At 35.8% G+C, this 25497-nt stretch overlaps 1 protein-coding gene across 35 annotated transcripts in view; it reads right to left on the reverse strand.

Annotated features, from left to right (window-relative positions):
* Positions 1-25497, reverse strand: part of RABGAP1L (RAB GTPase activating protein 1 like) — an 831104-nt gene that overhangs the window by 724681 nt on the left and 80926 nt on the right. For all 35 annotated transcript variants that reach the window (XR_010157113.1, XR_010157108.1, XR_010157115.1 and 32 more), the window contains 2 exons: positions 21516-21673; positions 19558-19668 (listed from right to left, as the gene is read on the reverse strand). Coding sequence is in view for 24 of the 35 variants with exons in the window: in XM_054673497.1 (XP_054529472.1) it covers positions 19558-19668; positions 21516-21673 (269 nt within the window). In the remaining 11 variants the exon portion in view is untranslated. The remainder of the gene's footprint in view (positions 1-19557; positions 19669-21515; positions 21674-25497) is intronic.

Consider the following 25497-nt stretch of genomic DNA (forward strand, 5'->3'; position numbering starts at 1 on the left):
GCCATAAAAGTGGCCATAAGTTGTTAATTGAAAGAAAATATGGTACTGAGATACAAATTAGTTTCTAGGGAGATAAGAGATTTTATTTGCCTTAGACTTATTCCAAACATATAGGTCAAAATCCATTAACCCAGTTAAACCAAAAAGGAGGTTTTTAAAAATAAGAAGATGACACTATGCTCTCTTTGCATCAAACCAGATTAAAAAGAAAGCAAACTGTTACCCTGGCCCTCCACAGTCATGTTCACTAAGTAGCATGTTAATACTATATCCTCAGTTTAAAAAAAAAAGTTATGCAAACTTTATTACTAAATGGGCTATTAGTGAAGATATTATATCCAACATATTATTAATTTACTGTTAACTATTTAATATTGTTCTGTGCTTCCTGATGCCAGAGAAGCTTTAGGAATCCCATCAACACTGCCACTTTATTTGTAAAGGATTTGCATAAGCTCTAAAATTCAGCTAACTCGAAGATTTTTATGTTTGTTAGGCTATTATTAACTCCACTTTACATGTAAGCAAAGTCAAGTCCAGAGAAGTTAAGCAATTTACCCAAATTCATATTGCTATATTATAGGTCTCGTAACTTGAGAAGCAATGTAATCTGTCCACAGGGTCCCTCTGCCAACAACACATACCCACACACAAGAATGTTTTTATTGTAGTTTCCCAAAACTTCAAGATATGCTATGTAACAATTTATAGAAAGGGTAAAGAATATAACTACATTAAACATAAGATTTTTTCAATTTCAAAATAGTGGCAGCTAACCACTCAACCGTTATTCTCATCCTTGTTGTTTTTCAAAGGTTTACTCTCCTAGTATCATGGCTAATGCTGACATGAGCAAGATCACTGGTCCTGTCCAAATGTAAGCTTAGTAAGGAGTAAATATATACTTCCTATAAGTTCTTGAGGATCACTTGTTCAAGGCTTCCTTCTGGCACCCAAAAATGATCACGTACATAGCAAAGCTAAAGTTGGTAAGCTCTGAGGATAACTTTTCAAATACAGAGAACAAAATATAATCTACAAGAGAAATAATTATACTCTAGTATTCATAATTTCACCTATATACTGCTATGATCTCTCTCCTATGAATTCTTGTAATAAACACTGTCTACACAAATTAAATAATAATCAATCATGCAATTCACTGTACTATTTCTTATACTACTGCCCTAAATTCTTGCTAAGGAAGAATAAAAGATTTAATTCTTTTTTAGAAATAAAATTTGACTCTAAAAAATTAGGTCAATGAGAACAGATTTATCTCACACATCTCTACATACTTTGCTTCAGCTTGCATCTCTAATGGTTTTTTGTTTTAAGAACAATGTTCTATATTATAGGGTTTAAATTACAAACCCATTATATAGTCACCATAATAAGTTAACAAATACCAAAGTATGTAAAGAAAAAATAATTTCTCCCTTCTGTCAGCCTCCTTAGGAAATAATGCTAACAGTTTGGAAAGTATACTCTCTTTCTTTTTGTTCTTTTTGAAAATTTAAAGGATTTTTTTATTTTTTAAGGCAGAAAAAGATTTTTTTTAATTTTTATTTTTATAGGCATAAGGATTACAAGTGCAGATTTCTTACATGTATGCATTATGTAGAGATAAAGTCTGTCTGGGCTTTTAGAGTACCCATCAACCAAAGACTGAACATTGTAACCAATAGGTAATCTTTCAACCTTCACCCCACTCTCCCACCCTCCTACCTTTTGTAATCTCTGATGGCTATAATAAAAGTTAAAGTTTAATGTCATTTGTTTCTCAAGCACTTCCAGGTGAATGATAAAATAGATGAAATTTCACATTTTCTCAGCATAATATTTCTATATTACATTGTACTGCAAAAGGAGCCTTAGAGGTTTGGATTTTTCTTAAGTAGCAATACTCATCACCTTATTTTGATAATCTTTAATGCACTAATCTTTTCCTGGCCTGAAAAAAAAAAAAAGGCCTGCCACCAACCAGCATGACCTTAGAGAAAGCACCTAACCCCCTGGGACTCTGCTCCCTCTTCTAGCAAACAGGAAAGGTATAATACATGAACTTTAAGCACTTAAATTACATAATTATTTTCTGTCAAGCTGTATTAGTCATTTTCAAAATTACACTTCATTAAAGCACATCAGGATTCCTATGGAGGCCAGCAAGATCTATTAGGAATAATGTGTCAGAAATTAGATAGATATTATTAGTAACATTAACACCTAATAGGAGTATTCAGTGTTTCACTGTGGAGTTCAAAACATTCAACAGTCTCTTATTAACTCTATAGATAAGGTAAAAAGCAAATTGCTATCCCACCTATTTTCTCAAGGAGTTTACAGTATAGTGGGGGGGGAAATAAGTAAACAGGCAATTAGAATCTGATATCATTTGTTCTAAAATACCTGTAAGTACATAATATTAACAAAGTATAGAAGAGACATCCAACATAATTTATAATATAGTGAATAGCTGACTTCACTGAAAAATTGAAATCAACCTCCTGAGAATGAGCTGATGATGCTATTATATCAATTATTATCATAATAATAGATATTGTTTATTGAATGTCTTAACTTTAAGCCAGGCTCTACTATACTGTTACATTTAAATTTCAAAGCAACCTTCATACAACAAACGATAAAACTGATTTTCAAAAACAATGGTTTTGCCCAAAGCCACATAGCTACTAAGTTACACGACTGGGATTCATGCCCATGTCTATCACTACAAAACTATATGGTCTTTCACATTACAGCCTGCCAAGGACTGTCAGTAAAAGACTATAAACTCCCTGAGAGACCCTGGGCAAATCACAAACCTCAAAGTCTCACTTTCCACATTTCTGAAGTACAAATACTTGCTTTCATGTTCATTACGTCAATGTAAACTCGACATGAAAAAACTCCTGGCCGGGCGCGGTGGCGCGGTGGCTCACGCCTGTAATCCCAGCACTTTGGGAGGCCGAGGTGGGCGGATCACGAGGTCGGGAGATTGAGACCATCCTGGCTAACAAGATGAAACCCCGTCTCTACTAAAAATACAAAAAAATTAGCCGGGCCTGGTGGCGGGCGCATGTAGTCCCAGCTACTCGGGAGGCTTAGACGAGAGAATGGCGTGAACCAGGGAGGCAGAGCTTGTGTGAGCCGAAGCTTGTGTGAGCCGAGACTGCGCCACTGCACTCCAGCGTGGGCAACAGAGCAAGACTCCGTCTCAGAAAAAAAAGAAAAAGAAAAGAAAAAACTCATGATGAAAGGGCACTGTAAACTATAAAACAGTTGATAATTATAAATTATTATAATTACCATTATCATTAGGAAGAGAAAGCTCTCCCTTTCATAGTAGTACTTAGTGTTTACTCAAAATAGAACTTTAAGCAGCTTTTAACACCAAGTTAACCTCTAGAACAAATACCAAAAACTCTGTATCACTAATACGGCTTTAGACTTAACTGCAGGAAAAAGTGAGAAAAACAGATGTTGTATTAATGTCCTGCAATATGAAACTAATTTTTTAAAAACTTTTACCTTTAGTCTATCAAATCATTAGGAATTACATATATCTCCATGAAGATAAAAATGGAAGGTAGGGAAGGAGAGAGAGGAAAAGAACACGCTCTCTTGCTGTACTAAACTTTTATTATTAAAAATGAAAAAGTGGCTGGGCGCAGTGGCTCACGCTTGTAATCCCAACACTTTGGGAGGCCGAGGTGGGCAGATCACAAGGTCAGGAGATCGAGACCATCCTGGCTAACATGGTGAAACCTCCGTCTCTACTAAAAAATACAAAAAAAATTAGCCGGGCGTAGTGGCGGGCACCTGTAATCCCAGCTACCGAGGAGGCTGAGGCAGGAGAATGGCGTGGACCCAGGAGGCAGAGCTTACAGTGAGCCGAGATTGCACCACTGCACTCCAGCCTGGGCAACAGAGCAAGACTCCGTCTCAAAAAAAAAAAAAAATGAAAAAGTGACAGCACAATAGAAGGGGAAAAACAGAACTGCAAATAAGAAAATCTATAATGCAATCACAGTTTTTCAAAACTTTATGCAAAACACTACAACTAAATAATTTCATAAAAGTTGGAATCTCAGTCAGTCTCCCCAAAGGGGCTAAAGCAAAAAGATAATTGGGCAAATCTTCTATTGTGTCAATGAGACTGTTATTTCCCTTACTAAAAAGACTGAAGTAGAGAAAGATACACAGGCATTTGTCACTATGTACAGTGGTGTGGAACCACAAAAATAACCATATAAGCAAAACTGCATATAAAATGATATTTTTCAAAAGGAAAAATTATGATTCTTCAGTAACCTTTAAAAATTTTTGTCCAAACTTCAAAAACTCTCTTACTTTCAGTTATAAATTTATAGGACAATTGTTAAAAAGTAAAACTATTGTTTATTTAGCACTTCGTGGTTTGAAGCACAAAAATTAAAGTATTTTAATTATTTAAAAAACTTATCAAGAATATATTGAACAGTGCTTGCTGCCTTCTCATATAATTTACAATACAAAGTATTTTTTCTATCTTGGCAAACTGTCATATTCCTTTCTAAGTTTGGATTAACTTCCAAACTTTATCCTTTGCATGTTCAATGTTGTGAAGTATCTCCAAGAGTTCCTTTAATGTGAAAAATTTGCCAGAGTCATTTCCCCTGGAACATTCATGCTTTTCATCACAACCACTTTCCTTATTTACACTGATAAGTTCATCTTCACAAAGTTCATCTGGCTGCATATCTAGAGTCCACTGAATAGCAACAGTGTCAACACTCCCACAGACAGCTATTTATTCTACATCTCCATAAGTGTCCTATTCATATCCTTCAAAGTTACTTCTATAGCGAAGTAAAAGTTTGCTGTACTACAGACATAATATTCATTGTTGCTCCCTGAAATGATGCCTTCAACTGCATGCTTTATGTCATATTTCTCCCAAAATTGAGATAAAGAAATTGCATAATCTCCAGTCTCCTTATAATTACTATTTCCTTTTGATGTGGCATCTAACTTCAGTATTTTGGCTGACATGCTAGCAAAACTGATTGGAATTTTTGTTTATTACAGTCTTAATCCAAAGCAGAAGTATATGCTCCAGTTAAACCATAAGCAGCTTTCTGTTCCTAGTGAAACTTAAACTAAAGGATGTTGGAGTGATTTTATCATTTTTTTAAATTTATCATACTTTTTCAATATGCTTCATATCACAACTTTATACAGGCCTAGGTCTCATTCTGTCTTCATTTTGCTGTTGCCATTTTAAAATCTTCTAAGACTGTGCATCTTCTAAAATTACATGCAATTTCACTTTCAGCATTACGACTTTTCATTTCTTTGTAGCACTGTTAGCTTTGTTGGCCAATTTCCTCTTTGGATTATCCATTTTTGTAAAATGTCAAATGGATTTATTACCAGAGGCAAAGAGGCAACACAACCACATACTTTGCTATCTGTAAGTAAAGTGAATAACAGATACACAGTGACCAATCACCAACAGACTTTGGAAGAAGCGACATGATTGGTCACTAATCATGTATGTATATAGTGACTTGTGGACTGAACAGCAGAGTTTGTTTTGCAATTACTCTGTTAATATACTATGGTAACAGAAATTTGAACCATGTGTTTGGGAGACTAGTGTTATAACTGAACCACGGTAAGAGAAAATAATGTATACCATAACTACAAAGCAAGGACTGCCTGTATATACACACATAGGTTCTAAAGAACTCTAGCCAAGATTTTGCCTTCCAATGGTAGCAGTCTACTCTGATTTTGCAGGTTACTTACTTCTGATTATCACTCAAAAAAGACCAATAGTCTTAAAATATTAACTGTGGTTGTTGTAATAGTACCACTAATAGTAATAATAGCATGCATTTATTAAGCATTATTGTGAACACTTTACAGTTACTAGCTAATCTTCTCCCCACATTCTTAAGAGGTAAGTTTTATTCACAATTTACAAATTGCAAACTGAAGCACAGAGAAGTTAAATAACTTGACCAAGATCACTGTAAAGCCAAGATTCAAACCCAGATGAGGGTACTCCATAGCTATTTATCCTAAAAATTTCACTCTAGTAACTTCAGTGATATCAGTAATAGGAAGAAGGAGTCTCTCCAGATTTAAAAATTGGTTACTCTTTTCATTCATCAGGCAGGAAATCGTTTTATCTATCTATCTGTCTATGTAACTAACTATCTATCTTAGATTTCCTAGAACACTAGGAAAAATCACCAAGAAAAAAAATAACCTAAATAGATCTTAGGACTGCCATAGAGCTGCTACCAGTACAGAGAATTTAACATGCAGATAGGCTATAAAAGAAGAATATCTTAGGTCCACTTTTTTTTAATTTTCAATCAACAAATTTCAAAAACAAAAAAAAATACCAGTACAGAGAAAATAACATACAGAAAGAAGAATATTTTTAGGTCAATGTTCTTAAAATTTTTCATTGAATAAATTTCAAAAATAAAAACAAAAAAACCCTCCATACCATCCTTAGCAATAATGTTCCCATTCTCACATTAATAAAGGGTCAAAATTTAAAATGCAGAATAACTCAAATATGAGTGCTTTCCTTCTTCCCTTTTTTTTTTTTTTTTTTTTTTTCAAGACAGGCTCCAGCTCTGTCACCCAGGCTGGAGTGCAGTGGCACAATCTCAGCTCTGCAACCTCCACTTCCTGATTCAAGCCATCCTCCCACCAAATATGAGTACTTTTACTAACTCCCTTCAAATACAAAATGAGAACTTAGCTACAGTCAGATTTTAAAATATATTTAAAATGATTATAACAAGAAAACCAATAAATTTCAAAGTCTGACATGGTTTAATCCCTGCTTAAAACATTTAAAATCAATTATTTTGCTTTTCCATTCAGTAAGACTAATACAGGACATTCAGATAGTGATACATTATTTGGGCTTTTGCAAATACTAGCTATATGCATCAAAATAAACGGGTGCTAATGTACAAGTATTTTTACAATTGAATGTATTTGTAAACATAATTCAAAAACATCTAAAAGCATAAAGAAAAGGAATATCTTCCCCTGTACAGCTACAGCTAATTAACAAAAGTCCATTTTTCTCCTTCATAAAGGCTGATTTTGCAGGCTACTGATTCCTGATTATCACTCATAAAACACATGTAGATAGGGTTGAACAAAACATGGGCAAAAAATGATGAATTCAATTTTATGAGAAAATTTACAGCAAAAGTACCTACATTAACTTTTGATAAAATAAGAAAACTAGTGATTAGACTTGGAGTTCCTATTTCTTTTTCTCTCGATTGTCATTTCTTTTGTTTTTTTTCTAATTTTTTTCTTTTATCTACAGTCTACATTTTTTCCCATTTCTATTCGTATTTTTTCTTTAATCCCTTTCCTCTAGGGTTTTTCTTTCTTTACATAGTTGGAAGTAGAACTAATATGATTTAATGAAGAATTAGATGTAGAGTGAGAGAAAATGGAGTTGAAAATGCCAAGTTTTTCATCTACAATAATTGGAAAGATCAAGTTACAAATTAAAAAGACTGTGAGAAATTACAGGAGGAACAAGTTTGGGACAGTGTCAAACTTGATTTTTTAGTTTGATTTTTGAACATATTAACTTTGAGATGCCAGATGAAGATCTGAAGTTGTTGAATATATAAGTTTGGAGACCTCAGGTCAGAGAAAAACATTTGGAATCATCCAGTTATAGATACATTTAAAGTCATGAGACTGGATGGGCTAATCTAACAAGCAAGTGTGGTAGAAGAAAGACTGCTTAAACAATGTCTTTGAGATGTCAAAATGGAATAAAATATGGTATACAAGTAGAAAATTAGCCTTAAAAGCAGGGACATTTCATATTATAAAAGAATTAAGTTTCTTGTAGTACAGTGGAATAATGAAATAATTCACCTAAATATATAAAACTTCAAAATTTAAAAAATACCAGGGAAATAAAAAGAATGAGTAAATTTATCAAAATATACTGAAAATTTTAAAAATCAAATATTTAAAGCACAAATACAAAATTTCACCTATAAGACATATTTAACTTTTAATTAATTGCTTAAAGTCCTACTAAAAAAATATAACATTTTTAAGTCTTCCTCCCTCTTCCCTTCAAATGATCCAAAGATCTTGAAAAGGGAATAAAACAACTATGCTACTATTACAAATATGGATAAAATATTAGTAACTAAACAATATTTACTAAAGAAATAAAATAATCATATCCTATTTATAGGTACTTAATGCTGACCCCTATAAACATCCCCCGGCACCCCAAAAAAGAAAGAAAGTCATACAGAAGAGTCAAATGAAAAGGCTTTAGGAAGAATAGCAAGATGGTCTTGATTCAAATACTTGTGTTGCCAATTATAAGCTAGATTTCATAGCAAGGCAAAATAAAATGCTTTAGCTCCCTACTCCCCATTAAAAAAAAAAAGTAAATAAAAGATAATCTACTTTGCAGGGTTTCTTGCTTTAGTAAGAAAAAGGCTGTGCGTGGAATGGAAATAAACATACGGTAGAAATAATAGTGGTTTTTTCCTTGCCATTATCGTGACAGTAAAAAGATTATCTAAAATAACCACTTTTTTGTTTTGTTTTTCCTGGAAAAATATCAGAAACTTTATGGACTGCTTAATATCATTAGATATTAATTCAATTAGATACTGTAAGTCAGCATTTGATTAGGACAGAAAACACAGTAATTTAAACAGGGAAAATTTACTATAAAGAATTATTAACTGTCATAGTAGAGTAACTACAAAGAGAATTTAACCCTAAAGCTAAGGGAGAGTACCACAAGAAGAACTAACTTGGAAGTTGGGTCCTTTCACCAAAGCTGGTATTCAGACCTCACTGGAGAAGGCAGAATTACAGCCCAATGAATAGCAAAGAAGTTTGTTGGACTGCCCAGGGAAAGCTAGACCACAGGCAAGCAGGAAACAACCCTCTGGGCTGCAGCCAGCAAAGGCTGGCAGGCAGGTGGGCAAAGGAAATCAGGGCTTCCAGAGTCAGCTCACTGGCAGGGTGGTACGAGGCCTGGGGCACACAGTGTCTGTGTCAGGAAGGCTGTAGGAGGGCCTCACTGAGACAGAACCAAAGCTATGAGCTCACGGAGGGACTGCATGTGAGTGCACAGCTGGGTTGAACCAAACATCAGCAAAAGCACAGCATCACTGGATGTCCCTGGATCTTACAATAAGCAAGAGCAAGAAAACAATAAATGTAACACATCAGAAACAAAAGAAACCCCATCTTCCTGCAGTGTCCCTGCAACACCCTCTACTGGCATAATTTAATATTGTGCTTGCTGCAAAGAAGAAATGTTTAAAGCTCCATTAATGCAGATCAGCTAAGAGGACAGATTTGGAGCCAAGGGGCAATAACCTGGTAACTGGATAGGATATGGTTAAAATACCCAATCTCTTCTAATTAGCAGCCAGGCTACATATCCAAATTTCTTAAGCCAATAAATTAAATGTTTATATTATAGAAGTATACTGTGATTTATAAAAGGATTCAAAAAGAGCTGCAATAGAGGTCTGCAAATTGTACCAATGCCAATTTCCTAGCTGTGATACTGTACTATGGTTATGTAAGATGTTACCATAGGGGGAAATGGGGAAGCATACATAGAGCATCTCTACACTATTATTGCAATTTCCTGTGCATCTACAATTACTTCAAACTGGAATTTTTTTTAATGAGCTCCAAAACATCTAGAATCAATCAACTTATGAGAACACATTACAGACAACAATATATGTTTTCATTGCTCATATTTTAAAAGTATTTCTTAAAATACAATGCTAAAAAGGTAATAGTACTACATCCACATTTAATACTTAAACCATGATGCCGCCTCTCCCCACTGGGTGCCAACAGAAGCCAGCAATGAAAAGATGCTGAAAATTCTGTCCTGATTACAAGTTTCAGTTCAAAGGCTGAGAGTCAGATAGAAGCTTCCAGTTATCTACTCCCCAAATTATTCACCTGAAAATGCCAATAGCTTTCTATCAATTGTCACATGAAATCATTAACAGAGAATAATGAAAGTACTTTTGTATAAGTAAGTAATACCTGTTTTCCTATGGAAAAAGAGAGTTATCCTTCTACTGCCTTAAAAGAAAACACAAAAAGGACAAGTGAGTAAGCTCACAGGGCAGCTTTTAAAATATTATGCAGAATATGGGTCATCCCACTAATCTATTCCCATTTTCAGGAAAAGGAGGAATGATATCCTCTAAGAGAAATTATTATAACATCTAAAATTCTTTATTTTGCTGTAAAAGTTCATAAATGTACTAATTCACATAAGAGAATAAAACATCCAAATCAGACTGACATCTAGGCAACTTCAAGATAGTAACTTGAGTTTTTACCTAAATAAAACTGTAACAACTTGCTAAGGCCAAAGTAAAAATAAGTACTAAGTAAATTCAGCAAAAGACCCTCAGAATGGTCTAACATCAAGTTAGAGCAGTCAAAAAATAATAAACAATTCAAATTCTACTGTCCATCAAATTTAGTGATGTCAACTCACACTAAAAACCTGTTTCATGAGAAGAAGAGAGTCCCTGGGTGATTTTTTCAGTACTCCTTGTGTAGGATATCTTTTCCTCAAGAAAATAACACAAGGAAAGGTACTATCAATCACCCATGCTACACAGTATGGTTCTTATCACTTCAGTTTCTCATTATATAGTTTGTGCTGCAAGCCAGCAAGCACAAATTGAAAACTGAAGCAAAATTGCTACCAAAAGAGGCACATCACTGAACTCTCCAAATGATCAAACTACATGATCTCATATGATCACTGCCATTTAGAAGTGATGTTTTTCTAATGTATATATAATGATTGTATCCCCCCAAATCAATGTGAGATAGAAGTGGCTCATGGAAATCCTTATTTTCCAACAGTGTTGGCCCATGTTACTCACTGCAAATTGAGTTGTGTGCTTATAACAACTCTAATCATTATATTCTGCTTGCTGTATCACTACTTCATTCTGGTTAGCACAAGTATTAATATGAGGGCAGACCCCTGAGAACAGAGTGATAGGACAGACATAAAACCTGGTGCCAAAAATCGCTTCCTGATTACCCTTCCCCAAGGCCTGAAACTACCATTATTGGAACCTCTTCATGTTAAGGAATAATAAAGAGGCCCATTTTCTAAATGTATATGGTATTATTTGTCTTGAATCATTTTATCATGAAATAAGAAGTAATACTTGGCAAAAAAAAAATCAACTAGACAGAGCACTAATGGCAAAGACTGAAAAAATTTCCCCTTCTCTCACCTTTGGAATATTGAGCATAGCAAACTATTCAAAGCATCCAAGTGGGTGCTAAGTAATAGTGCTAGTAATAGTGCATTTAGGTAACAGTGCTAGTAATAATGTATTTTAAACACTATCAAGGCTTTAAAAATACATATCAATGTGTTAGTATGCAAGAAATCTTTTGCAATATTTCTGTATGTGGTGATACCAAAACCCATAATAATGGCAGCTAGTCAGGGAGAGAAATGATCACCATTTCTGTTTTGGGAACACCAGAAGAGCCTGACCTCATGTACACACACTTTAACATCTCAGCTGGAGGCCCTCAATAAGTAAGCTTTGCCCTACCACTCCTCACACATTTCATATACAATGATCTTGCTTTCTCCTTAGTTGTTAATGTCAGCTTTCTCTTCTACAAATTGGCTTTTCTCCCAAGGCACTGAGGGTTTGAAATTTCTGAGCAATCACTTGAATGCCCTAACATCTAAGTTCTCACTTTTAAATTCTGCTGAAAAGATACCAAAGAATACCAATTCATTTATCTTCAAACTGGCTTAATTTTAAACCTAGTATATAATCAAGATTTAATTGGGTTTAGCCTTTAAGAGTACACACTCAGAAATCAGATGACCCTGGTTTAAATCCTGGCTCTACCAGTTTCTGGCCAAGTAACCAAAGTTACTTAACCTGATTAAACCTCTGTTTCATCATGTATAAAATAGAGTAATAGGCCAGGCGTGGTGGCTTACACCTGTAATCCCAGCACTTTGGGAGGCTGAGGCGGGCAGATCACGAGGTCAGGAGTTCAAGACCAGCCTGACCAATATGGTGAAACCCCATCTTTACTAAACATACAAAAATTAGCCGGGTGTGGTGGCGCATGCCTGTAGTCCCAGCTACTCGGGAGGCTGAGGCAGAAGAATTGCTTGAACCCGGGAGGCAGAGGTTGCAGTGAGCCAAGATCACACCACTGCACTCCAGCCTGGGTGACAGAGTGAGACTCTGTTTCAAAAAAAAAAAAAAAAAAATGCAGTAATAATAACAGTACCTTCCTCATATGTTAAGACAAGTTGTTCAATGGCCACCAAATAGTAAGTGTTCATTAAATGTTGGCCATTATTATTGCTCTTTTATATCCAGTTATTAAATAAAGCTTAATATGTGATATCCAACATGGGTAATCAAGAAAAGGAAAAGAATATTAAAAGTTTTCATGACTTGAGAACAGTTTTCATACATTCTTTAAAATACATAGGATTTTATTGGTGCAATGTGCAGTTATTAATTCCATATTACAACAAATTTAGCCAATGCTCTAACTTTATAAACTTTTATATACTTTTTATTGATTTAGTCAAGTATTTAAAAAGAAGCAGTAGAGAGTAAGAATATGTGTTCTAGTACTAGATGTACTTAGTTAAAAATTAATTTTATAGCCTTGGTCAAGTTATGTAACTTTTGTACCTCAGTTTCCTCAACTGAAAAATGAAGATAATAGTACCTATACCTCAGAAATACCACCTAGAACAGTGCCTGGCACTGAGAAAGTGCTAAGTAAGGAGTAAGTAGCTAAGTATAAAGCTCTGTATTCCAAGCACTATAGTAGATGCTGGGGATTCTGGGATAAACAACATAGTGCTTGTTATCAAAAGGGTCAAGACAGACAACTGCAGTATACTTTGCAAAATATCTAGATATAAACAACCATTAAACCCTTGGATGCACACAGAAATGGCTTCTTTCATAATATATTTTTCAAAAAAAAACCAGAATATTGGCCAGGCATGGTGGCTCACACTTGTAATCCCAGCACTTTGGGAGGCTGAGGCAAGAAGATCACTTGAAGCCAGGAGTTTGGGACCAGCCCAGACAACTAAGCGAGACCCCGTCTCTATGAAAGATAAATAAGACAAGATAACATTAGCCCAGAGTAGTGGTGGGCACCTGTAGTCCCAGCTACTTGGGAGGCTGAGGCAGGAGGATAGCCTGACCACAGGAGTTCAAGGCTGCAGTGAGCTATGATCACATCACTGCACTCCAGTCTGGGCAACATAGCGAGGTCCTGTCACCAAAAACAAACAAACAAAAATCCCAGAATGTTGATAATTTTACATAATTTAAATAATGATTTTAAAAATTTTTTAATGATAAATTTTATTTTCTCGTTCAGAAGATAAACAAAAATTATGTAATTTGAAGGATTTTCTTTCACACCAATGTTTTTATATTACAAATTAACTTTGTCAGCAGCAGTTATTAAAGATTTGGGTCAGGCACAGTGGCTCACGCCTATAATCCCAGCACTTTGGGAAGCCAAGCACTTTAGGAAGCCAAGTCAAGATCACTTGAACTCAGGAGTTCAAGACCAGCCTGGGCAGCATAGGGAGACCCCCATCTCTCCAAAAAAAAGATGTTTAATTAGCTAAGAATGATGGCATGTGCCTGTAGTCTCAGCTCCTCAGGAGGCTGAGATGGGAGGATCGCTTGAGCCTAGGCAATGAAAGATGTAGTAAGCCATGATCACACCACTGCACTCCAGGCTGGGTGACAGAGTGAGACCCTGTCTAACAAAAAAGATTCAGAGGTGTTAAGAATTTTCTTGGTAAGGCTGCCACCTGCTGGACTACCTTAAATTCCACTGTTTACAGTCTGATTTAAACATATTAAATACCACATTTAATCCAATGAAATGCAAATGTTTCTTTTACCAATATAGAAAAATCCAAGAATTTACTAAATCTTCTGTATCACAGGTAATTCGGTCTGTTATGCTGAACAAAGTATTGTTTAGGGAAGAGTCATTCACCTGAAGAAATCTTAGTCAATTAACATTTGGATGTTTACAGAGATTATCTGACAGAATCAGTGGAAAAGGAAGCAATGAAATTTAACATGGATTCAGTAAATACTGTTGGATATATGAGTCCAAGGTTGCAAGTGTTAGATATTAGCATCAGCAAAATAGTTATGTTAAAATAAAAACAATGTAATTTAGCCATTCCACAAGTATACATACCTCAAAACATGTACACAATAATACAACTCTTCTGTGTCAATTAACAAAGAAATAAAACCAATATAGCATTTATGTATTCAAAGTAACTTTAAAAACAATTGTGCTAATGTGTACAAATGTGTACTCGTGTTTTTGGTAAAATATCCAATGTTAGTAGCATATACTGATTCAAAAGGCATTTTCTCTCAACTCAGGCAGAAGTTGACATAATGTGCTCTGGAAAAAATGCCTTAAAATTATTCAAAAAGTAGCTTTAAGGATGATGAAGACATCAATATTAAAGATTATGAGAGTCTGATAAAATTGTTTTATGAATATAAGGGTGGGCAAAAAGTAACATTTCTAAGTTATTGTTTTGTGTAATATATTTAAATGTGTGTGCAAATGTTCTACCCAGTTAGCAAAGAACATATATATAATTAGGCATTCAACTATTTCACCTATATTTGTCTAGGTTTCTATATTCAAGTTGATCAAACTTGGAACTTAATGAGAAAAGGAAGGATTGCATTCCTTTACATTTAGGCACAGTTCAGGCATAATATACCACTTAATCATAAAAGTCCAAGATTTTAAAATTACGCTTATTCAAAGTTAAATTAACTCAATACCTAGTACTTCTTTGTCTGTGTTGCTACGACTTTTTAAATTGAAAGATGCTTTGTTATGCTAAAAAGGAAGTGCTCAAAAAAATGATGCAGGCATGTCATAAAGATAGGGTTCGAAGGGGCTCCAACTGGTTGATTCTAGGGCAATTTGAACACCAAAATAATCAGGTACTTCAGTCAATTATATAGTACTGGGGGGAGGAGGTGGGGTTAAATTTAGGAATCTATATCAATAACAAGTAGTTAAATGGAAGAAAAGGGAAAGAAAAGGTTTATATCAGAATGCCAAGGACTGAATACAAAATGTAGAGAGAAGGCAAGAGTTGAGAAATTAATCATTTTGCAATCATCATAGTACAGACTAGATCCAACAAGAATCATAAAAGAATGTTAAATTAAGGAGGATATTTTGATGAGGAGCAGGATATATTTTCGTGGTTGGTTGTTTTGTTTTGTTTTGTTGAGACGGAGTCTCCCTCTGTCACAAGGCTGGAGTGCAATGGCGTGATCTTGGCTCACTGCGACCACCACTTCCCGGGTTCAAGGGATTCTCCTGCCTCAGCCTCCCAAGTAGCTGGGACCACTGGCACCCGCCACCACGCCCAGCTAATTTTTATATTTTTAGTAGAGACGGGGTTTCACCATATTGGTCAGGATGGTCTCGATCTCTTGACCTCGTGATCTGCCCGCCTCGGCCTCCCAATCTGCTGGGATTACAGGCGTGAGCCACCGCGCCCAGCATATTTTCATGGTCTTAACGTGTTTCCTCACAGACTGCTTACTGGTTGCAAGGAAGAAAAAAAGTAATCATAGTGGGAAGAAATCAGACATCTTAACTATGTAATCAAAATTAACATCATCATCAAGGGACAGATGGCTATCAAGCGCCTCCAGATGTGATACTCTGTGAAGGACATATAAACTATGCAGCAATATATAATCTGAATTTAGTCACAAATATTAAACAAAGCCAAAAATGGGCAATGTTATATTAAAAAGAGGAAAAATGGATGTATTCTCCAAAAATGTCCAAGTCTTAAGAGACAGAGGAAGGCTGTGGAAATGTTCCAGGTTAAAGAAAGCTAAAGACATATGGTAACTAAATGCAATATCTAATCCTAGAATGAATTCTGAACTGGAGGGGGAGAAAGGATATTATTAGGTTAACTGGCAAAATAGGAAGGCAAATGGCAGGTTAGATTAAAAGTTGTGTATGAATGCTAAATTCACGTATGTTGATAAGTATACTGTGGTGATGTAAGCGATATCCCTATTCTTGGAAAACATACACTAAAGCACTTGGAGGAAAGGGCCACGATGTACTTAACTCACTCTTAAAAGTGTTCAGGAAAACAACTGTGTGTGTATAGGGAGTAGCAGGGAGAAGAGAAAGAGAGTGCAAGCTGGGCACAGTGGCTTATGCCTGTAATCCCAGCACTTTGGGAGGCTGAGGCAGGCAGATCATTTGAGGTCAGGAGTTCGAGACCAGCCTGACCAACATGGTGAAACCCCATCACTACTAAAAATATACAAAATTAGCCAGGCGTTGTAGGGCACACCTGTAATCTCAGCTACACAGAAGGCTGAGGCAGGAGAATAGCTGGAACCTAGGAGGTGGAGGTTGCAATGAGCCAAGATCAGGCCATGGCACTCCAGCCTGGCTGACAGAGCGAGACTTTGTCTCAAAAAAAGAAAGAGAATGCAAAGCAAATTAGGTAAAATGTCACCAATATCTGAGATTTTGGTAACACTGGTAACACTGAGATATTGGTAACAATCTTGGTAAAGAGTATACAGGTCTTCCCTCTACTAGTTGTATTGTTTTTAACTCTTCTGTAAGTTTGAAATTACTTCCAAATAAAAAGTTTAAAACATTGCTATATATAATGCTTACCCCTAAAAACTAAAAGGTTCCTGTATGTAAAATCTAATCATATTCTTTTGGAACTGTAATATTCAACATCAAAAATACGACATCTTCAGCTCTTTTTCATCAATTTTAAGAAAGCCATCAATTTTAAGACTCACCATTATTTTTTGTATCTCATGAAAAAAAGGTGACAACTATAAGATGCCTCTCAAAAGAAGACATTTATGCGGCCAACAAACATATGAAAAAAAGCTCATCATCACTGGTCATCAGAGAAATGCAAATCAAAACTACAATGAGATACCATCTCACACCAGTTAGAATGGCAATCATTAAAAAGTCAGGAAACAACAGATGCTGGAGAGAATGTGGAGAAATAGGAACACTTTTACACTGCTGGCAGGAGTGCAAATTAGTTCAACCGTTGTGGAAGACAGTGTGGTGATTCCTCAAAGATCTGGAACCAGAAATACCATTTGACCCAGCAATCCCATTACTGTGTATATACCTGAAGGATTATAAATCATTCTACTATAAAGACCCATGTACACGTATGTTTACTGCAGCACTATTCACAATAGCAAAGACTTGGAACCAACCCAAATGTCCATCAATGACAGACTGGATAAAGAAAATGTGGCACATATACACCACGGAATACTATGCAGCCATAAAAAAGAATGAGTTCATGTCCTTTGCATGGACATAGATGAAGCTGGAAACCATCATTCTCAGCAAACTAACACAGGAACAAAAAACCAAACACTGCATGTTCTCACTCATAAGTGGGAGCTGAACGATGAGAACACATGGACACAAGGAGGGTAACATCATACACCGGGGCCTGTCAGGGTTCGGGGGCAAGGGAAGGGAGAGCATTAGGAGAAATAGGTAATGCATGTGTGGCTTAAAACCTAGATGATGGGCTGATGGGTACAGTAAACCACCATGGCACAGGTATACCTACGTAACAAACCTGCATGTTCTGCACATGTATCCCAGAACTTAAAGTATTTTTAAAATGCCATCAATTATAAGACAAACTACAATTTCAGAGATGTTCAATATGAAAACACATGCATCTTAAAATTTATAAAAGATGGTTTTTACATATGGCCAAACTTTGCAAGCAATTAAAAACACATGCATGCATCACTGTACTAAGATGCTGAATAAAACTTTTCCTGTTGCCTGGCAGGATTCAAAGATGGGAACAAAGTGGAGCTAGATAGCCTACCTTCTAAAAAAAAAAAAAAACTGCAGATAATTGGGGGCCAGATACCTTCTCCTATATTTAAGAGGAACAGAAGTGGCCATGATGCCATCAGCCAGTGCCTCAATTGCCTCCCACCCTCATCCCAGTCTAGAGACTGGAGGGAAGACAGAGGGAATCTATTTATTATTGGAATTTTATTTCCAATAGCACAGATGCCCTAGAATAAGACATAGTATACAGCAGTCTTGATGAAGAGGCTTTTATTTCTCTTGAGCATCACCAACTTCCCTTGCTCCTTGAAGCCAAATAGGCATCTGTATTTCCAGTTTTTGCCACTAAAAATAATACTTCAAAGTTAAATTAATAAACATCCTTTGTTGTTTGACTGAAGTACTGATTGACTTCAGTACTGACTGATAATTGACTGAAGTACCTAATTATTTTGTTGTTCAGATTGCCCAAGAAGTAACCAGTTGAAGCCCCTTCAAACCCTATCTTTAGGATATGCCCCCATCATTTTTTTGAGCACTTCCTTTTTGGCATAACAAAGCAACTTTCAATTTAACAAATATGTAGCAACAAAGACAAAGAAGTACTAGGTATTGAATTAACTTTGAATTAAGTTTATTAATAAACATCCTTACAAATGTCCTTAAATAGTGATACTTTTATTTTGAATAGCACAGATTCCCTAGAATAAGACTTATGTGTCCAATTATAGGTATTAAAATCTTTATATATGTTGCCTAATTGGTTTTCAAAAAGGACATACGTACATTTTACATTTCCATTAACAGTATGAGAATTCCCTTTGCCCCATACCCCCACCATCACTGCATATTTTTGCAATCTGATATCTTAAGGTTACTATAATTCGCATTTCCCTATCTTTTTGTGAATCAGGACCTCTTTACATATGTTTCTTAGCCATCCAATAGCTTTCCTCTGATCTGTTTATACTCTGACCTGTTTTTCTCCTCTGCTTTCTGCCAATTGTTAAGAAATTTATGTATATTGTAGACATTACCTTTTCCTGTCATCTACATTACGAATATTTTTTCCAGAACTATCATTTCTTGTTGACTTTATTTATATCTTTTGTCCTACCATTCCTTTGTTTTCTGAATAGTTTTCCTGTGAATTGACACACAAGTATATGTGTATGTATTTATATATTTTAAAAATATGTATCTATCTTTTAAAGTTTCTAAAATTCCAGCAGCTAAGTGGAAGAGTAATCGAAAGTGATTGAAAAGTTAAAAGTATTTATGCTGTATGTAAATAAGGAACAAGAAAAAAAGATGTGAACAAACCCAGTTGTAGCAGTTATGACTGAAAAACTAAAACCATTTCATGTTTACTTACCCCAGCAATTGAGATTTTCAATGAACCAGTTACATCTAACTTAGAGAAAGTATTATTAATTATCCTCATTTTTAATTGGAGAAAATGAAGTATAGTGAAAAGCCACACTGAGCAATGCATCTGAGACAGTAACAATGTCAATACAAGTTTTTGGTAGCATTTAGGAGCAAGCTGCTTACCTTTCAATAGCTAATTCTTTGTTAGAAAGTTGCTGCACTGTAATCACAACCTTCTTCTCTATTCCTTGCTTTAATTTGAAATAAAATTTATCTCTATCCTTAGGCACAGGGCTGAAATATTCAAAAGGAATAGGAATTACCAATAATCTAATAAAATGATAAAATAACCTATTCCAAGGTTAGAACAAAACAACAAAGTATTTAAGCAACAACACCCTTATTCTTAAGATATACTAAAGTCTCACCTTGCCACAGGCAGCAAACTATAAATTTTATTTGACTATAAACTTTATAGTCAGCAACACAGTCATTATTAATTTTTAAATTGAGTTTACAAGAGCCTTATATTTTGTCTGCTAACCAAAGTTAAAAGCAAGATCTTAAAAAAGACAACATGGCCAAGCACGGTGGCTTACGCCTGTAATCCCAGCACTTTGGGAGGCCAAGGCAGGCTGATCACTTGAGATCAAGAGTTTGAGGCCAGCCTGGCCAACATGGTAAAACCCCATCTCTACTAAAAATACAAAAATTAGCTGAGTGGTGGTGCATGCTTGTAGTCCCAGCTACTGGGGAGGCTGAGGCAGGAGAATTGGTTGAACCCAGGAGGCAGAGGTTGCAGTGAGCCAAGATTGCACTGCTGCAATCTTGCCTGGGCAACAGAGCAAGACTCTATCTCCAAAAAAAAAAAAAAAAAAATGACAACATGATAAATTTCAGTTTTAAAACAAATTTAGGAATAATGTTTACTTGAAGTTCTTAAGACTGTCACATGTCTGGTTTAGCTGGTTGGGTGGTCATAAGTGCCTGTAAAACAGTGAAATCCAAAGCAAAGGAAGTGAGAAGAGCATACTTTTAGACACATAGAATTTGAGATGACTGTGATGTATCCATGAATATATAAACAAAAGATGGACACAGAGATATATAACAGGGACAAGTTAATCAAATTCTAGCCTAGGCTAGACTATTCTTACAAATTAATTCATTAAAACAATCAATGTATAAAATATGGCTTGTCTTATCTAAAAAGAAAAAATATCTTGAGCAACTTTTACATGACCTCAATTTCTATGTCTGTAAAACTACAGATAAAATACCTAGCTAGCAACTACTCTTAGAATTAAAGGCACAGCTAAGGAACAAAGTTGAGCATTAAATAATATAACTGTTTCCTATTAACTGTCTATATCTGAACTGGAGGAAAACATTCTAAATGTACAAAAAAAAAGAAATGGTTAATTAAGTGGTGGTCAAACCATATATTATCAGTTACTGTTAAAAACAATTTTTATTAGAACACTTAACATAAAGAAAAAAAAGGTATATATATACAATTGTGTAAAAATTCCCCTAGAAATAAACAAAGGGAAGAGACCAAATGTTAAAAGTGACTGTGGCTGACAAGATCGTAGTTCTTATTCTACTTTTATTATTTTACTAAATTTTCTACAGTATCAGTATTTTTTAAATCATTAAGAAAATAAGTATCTGACCAAGCGCAGTGGCTCACACTTATAATCCCAGCACTTTGGGAGGCCAAGGAAGGCAGATCACCTGAGGTCAGGAGTTCGAGACAAGCCTGGCCAACGTGGTGAAACCCTGTCTCTCCTAAAAATACAAAAATGAGCCAGGCATGGTGGCAGGCGCCTGTAATCCCAGCTACTTAGGAGGCCGAGGCAGGAGAATCACTGGAACCCAGGAGGCAGAGATGGCAGTGAGTCGAGATCGTGCCATTGCACATGCACACTCCAGCCTGGGTGACAAGAGCGAAACTCCATCTCAAAAAAAAAAGGAAAGAAATATCTGACAAGCACGAGAATAAAAGATATTAATTCACCAGCCAAATATTTATCAGTTTGAGGCTTTATGCCAACACTGTATAGTTTCTTGAAACTTTATATGCGCCTATATTATACTCCAGACATAATGCGAATTTTTAATCTTTCCAAATGCCCCACCTAAAGTTTCCTTTTCCATCGTCTTCTTTTACCTCCAAGGAGACACTGAAGGTAAACACATCACTGTCGGGGGTAGGAATAACTGAGTCTTTAACATCAGACACTTGTCTGGAAGAACGTTTGAATGCTGTACAGAAACTGTACAAAATTCTGCTTACCTAAAAGAATAAAAAAGGAAATACCATTAGGCAAAGGTTTTAATTGCATTCTGATATCCTTCTCTCCTAACTCTTGAATCTACAATTTTCCATGACAATTTTCTTTGGCAGAATATATATTTTTTATATATAGTCCAAGTATTTATCATTGTTTAGATATTACATGACAACATTTTCATCACTTGTGCATTAAAAAAAGAGGGAGTAAACAACTGTAGATGGTAAATGTAGACCATCCAAACTCTAAATTATTACAACCTAAAAACTATCATCAATGTGAAGTCCAAGAAGGGAAATACTGAGGAAATATCGCTTAAGAAGTAAATTAACAGAATTTTTTACTTTGAAATTAATAATGGGGTACATTTCACTTCATGGAAACTTAAGTTCAAATCTGAGGAGGGTTTTCAAATATATACAGATAAAGTTCAACAGTAAGCACCACCAGCATACATACTGGAGACCAGAAGAGAACTATGATTTAGGAGCTGCAACTAGGATCTGAGCATCTTAAGAATGAAGAAGGGCAAGAGGGCCGGGCACAGTGGCTCCATGCCTGTAATCCCAGCACTTTGGGAGGCCAAGGCAGGCGGATCACAAGGTCAGGAGTTCAAGACCAGACTGGCCAGCATGGTGAAACCCCATCTCTACTAAAAATACAAAAAATTAGCAGGGCATGGTGGTGCGCACCTGTAATCCTAGCTACTTTGGAGGCTGAAGCAGGAGAATTGCTTGAACCTGGCAGGTGGAGGTTGCAGTGAGCCATTGCACCACTGCACTCCAGCCTGGGTGACAGAGCAAGTACTCTGTCTCCAAAAAAAAAAAGAAAGAAAGAAAGAAAGAAGGAATTCCTTTTCCTTTAAAAAAAAAAAAGCTATCTTTCAAATATTTGCTTCTCACAACTCTGACATTTAAACATGGTGATAAAGATATTGAACTAATTTAAGTTCACAAAATAAACTGTATTTATTTATAGATATTTCTAGGCTTCAAAATATACAAGAAATTGAATGTATCCTAAGATAATTTACTAAAATGATGTTGGTATCTGAATCTTCCCAACACACTCTCACAAACAAGGTTTTGGCCAAGTCTCCAAGTTCTCTCTTCACTTCCCTCAGCCTCTGGGGCTAGATACAGAACCATAGAATAAGGCAAATACTGGCTTTAGCAATACAGTCAGTAACATAAAGAGCTACCAGTATTTTTACTCAATGTTGTTGTGCTATAAGTGTTGGGTTCCCAGAATGAATGCTGAAATGGTCTTATTCTTATCTATTCTATTGGTATTAGGCCACTCTAGTGACTACTTTTATACATACATATATACATATATATGTATATACATATGTGTGTGTATTTGTGTGTATAGCTCATATTCTTTCCTTAAAGTGAAGAAGTACTCTAAATCCAACACTTCTCCAGAACTTATTCTACTTCTTGGTTCCAAAAGAAGCATCAGATCATCACAAACTTGTGAGCTTGAAGCACCAAAGACTCTCCAAATCTCTCAGCCCACGCATAGGTTGACAATGAAAACAAGGTGAAATGTGAAGGGTTAAAAAAATATTTTCAATGTGTCACATTGGGAAGTACAGATAAGAAGAATGCTGTGAACATTAATAAATCCCTCACGTTAGATAAAGTGAATTCAAAGTACTTCTTGAACTGTATTAGCCTAGGAATACAATATTTGTAACTTGCTTGAAACAGGAATACTCCCTATAACAGAAGAGTCTGTTAAAGTATGAGGTCTTCTGTTTTCCTTTGTTTTATTCACATATTCTGCCACTTTTTCTTGTACAAGCACACACAGTCTAACACATTCAAAAACTTCCAATTGCCACATTTATACCCACTAACCAATGATTACCCTAAAGTGCCTTCTCAATGCCAAATTAACAGTTTAACTTTTAACAACTATACAGAAATCCTACCTGCCAGTCTAAAGTTCAACTTCTGCCGTAGCACCATATTTATATCATAATGTTCCCAAAATTTCTTCATTATTTTACCATGCTATCCCCATTTTAATCTTATATGAGTAAAAATTTAAAAAGCAGCAAAGGATTGATGCTAATAAGAACTGTAGGCCTCAAAACTTAGACAATAAACTCATTCATTCAACAAATATTATTTGAGCACCTTCTGTATACCAAGTATTAGTCTAGGTGCCAGAAATACAAGAGAGAACATACAGCCTGTACTCCAGCAAATGTTAAGTTGAATGTGCTTGGGGATGGATGAGAGGGAATCATTAGATAAGCTAAAAACAGAAAGGTTCAGCCTCAGCTGGACAGTTACTGGATTTAGCCCAATAATTCAAGTGTTTATAGAGGAAAACAGAACCAAAGAATATGCTAGAAATATGTCATTGAAGACTATGCCTACAAGGTCAAGTGTAAATAGAGACTTTAAACTACTTTTAGTTCTCTGGGTATTCTCCACTTCCTACTCCTAAATGAAATATAAAGTCTACTGTCTGATTTTTATACATTTAACTTCAGTGTATATTTAGTTTTGTTTTAAGGAGCAGGGAGTTTAATAGGCAAGAAACAAGGGCAAAGAAAAAAGCAGCTCCCCATACAGAGACAGAGGGAGAGGGGCTCCAAAGCCAAGAGACAGAACACCACCTGCCATGGATACTAACCAGGTATATATGCAGAGGCTGGAGGAGGTGATGTCTGATTTGCACAGGGCTCATGGGATGGGTTTGACTAGGCATGCAATTCACGTAGCAGGTGGAAAAAGCTGGCCCTCCCACCCTAGCTTTTCATATGCAAATGCAGGGCACCATGATGCTCTCCACACGCAAGGATATGTGTGGGCAGCCATGTTGCCAGGAACATGTGGGGCAAGGGCAAGAAGGCCCTGGGAATTGCCATGTTGGGTGGACCCGGTTTCTAATGGCTGCCATTTGTATATTATAGGTTGCTGGCCTGGCTCTAAGAGCTGGGGCTTTACAAGAAACTTTTCCAGAGATGCTTTAAAAAATGAAAATTTCCCAAGGATCCCTTTTCATCTCTATATGCCTAAAATAATTTCTTAATAACTCCTACAACATTCCCCACTGTGGAGATGCCACACTAACTGCTGTTAGGGGGTTTTGGGCCATGACTCTTTCTGGCTACTCCCGGACTTAAGCGTATTTTTAAGAAAGCACTGTATGTGAAAACAGGAGAACACCTGTATGTAATTTTGTATACATTGGTAGTTAAACCCCAGCCATATTTATTCTTTTTTCCCCTTTCCCATCTCTTCTTTTTCACATTCTTTATGTCAGATCAGCCAGCTTGTCACATCAGAAGGCCATACCAAAAAAAGTCAAAGAACTTGGCAAATTCTAAAGCATCTGGCAAGGCTTCAAAAAATTCTTTATAGAAAGGTTAAGCGTATGGAGCTGAGCCAGAGTGATAGAGAATGATGGAGAAAAAAAAATCAGATTCCATCTATCTCTCTTTTGGAGAAAGAACACGACAGTACATTAATTTCATTAACAGCAATCAAATTGCATTTAATACTATGTCTTACAAGCTGCCATTTCTACCAAAAGAGTTAAAATATATTGTGAATTCTAGAGTCTGTGAATAAGCTGAAACAGTAATCCAAGAATTAACAAGATAAACTTCAGAAACAATGACTATCAGTATCTTATAACAAACTGGATAACCAATTACAGTTGTCCTTTGGTACCCATGGGGAATTGTTTCCAGGACCCCCCAAAACCCCCAGATACCAAAATCCATAGATGTTTAAGTCCCTTATATAAAACTGTGTAATATTCCATATAGCCTACACACATCTTTCCATATACTTTAATCTCT

Source organism: Pan troglodytes, chromosome 1 (genome assembly GCF_028858775.2).
Source record: "Pan troglodytes isolate AG18354 chromosome 1, NHGRI_mPanTro3-v2.0_pri, whole genome shotgun sequence".
Taxonomy (NCBI): domain Eukaryota; kingdom Metazoa; phylum Chordata; class Mammalia; order Primates; family Hominidae; genus Pan; species Pan troglodytes.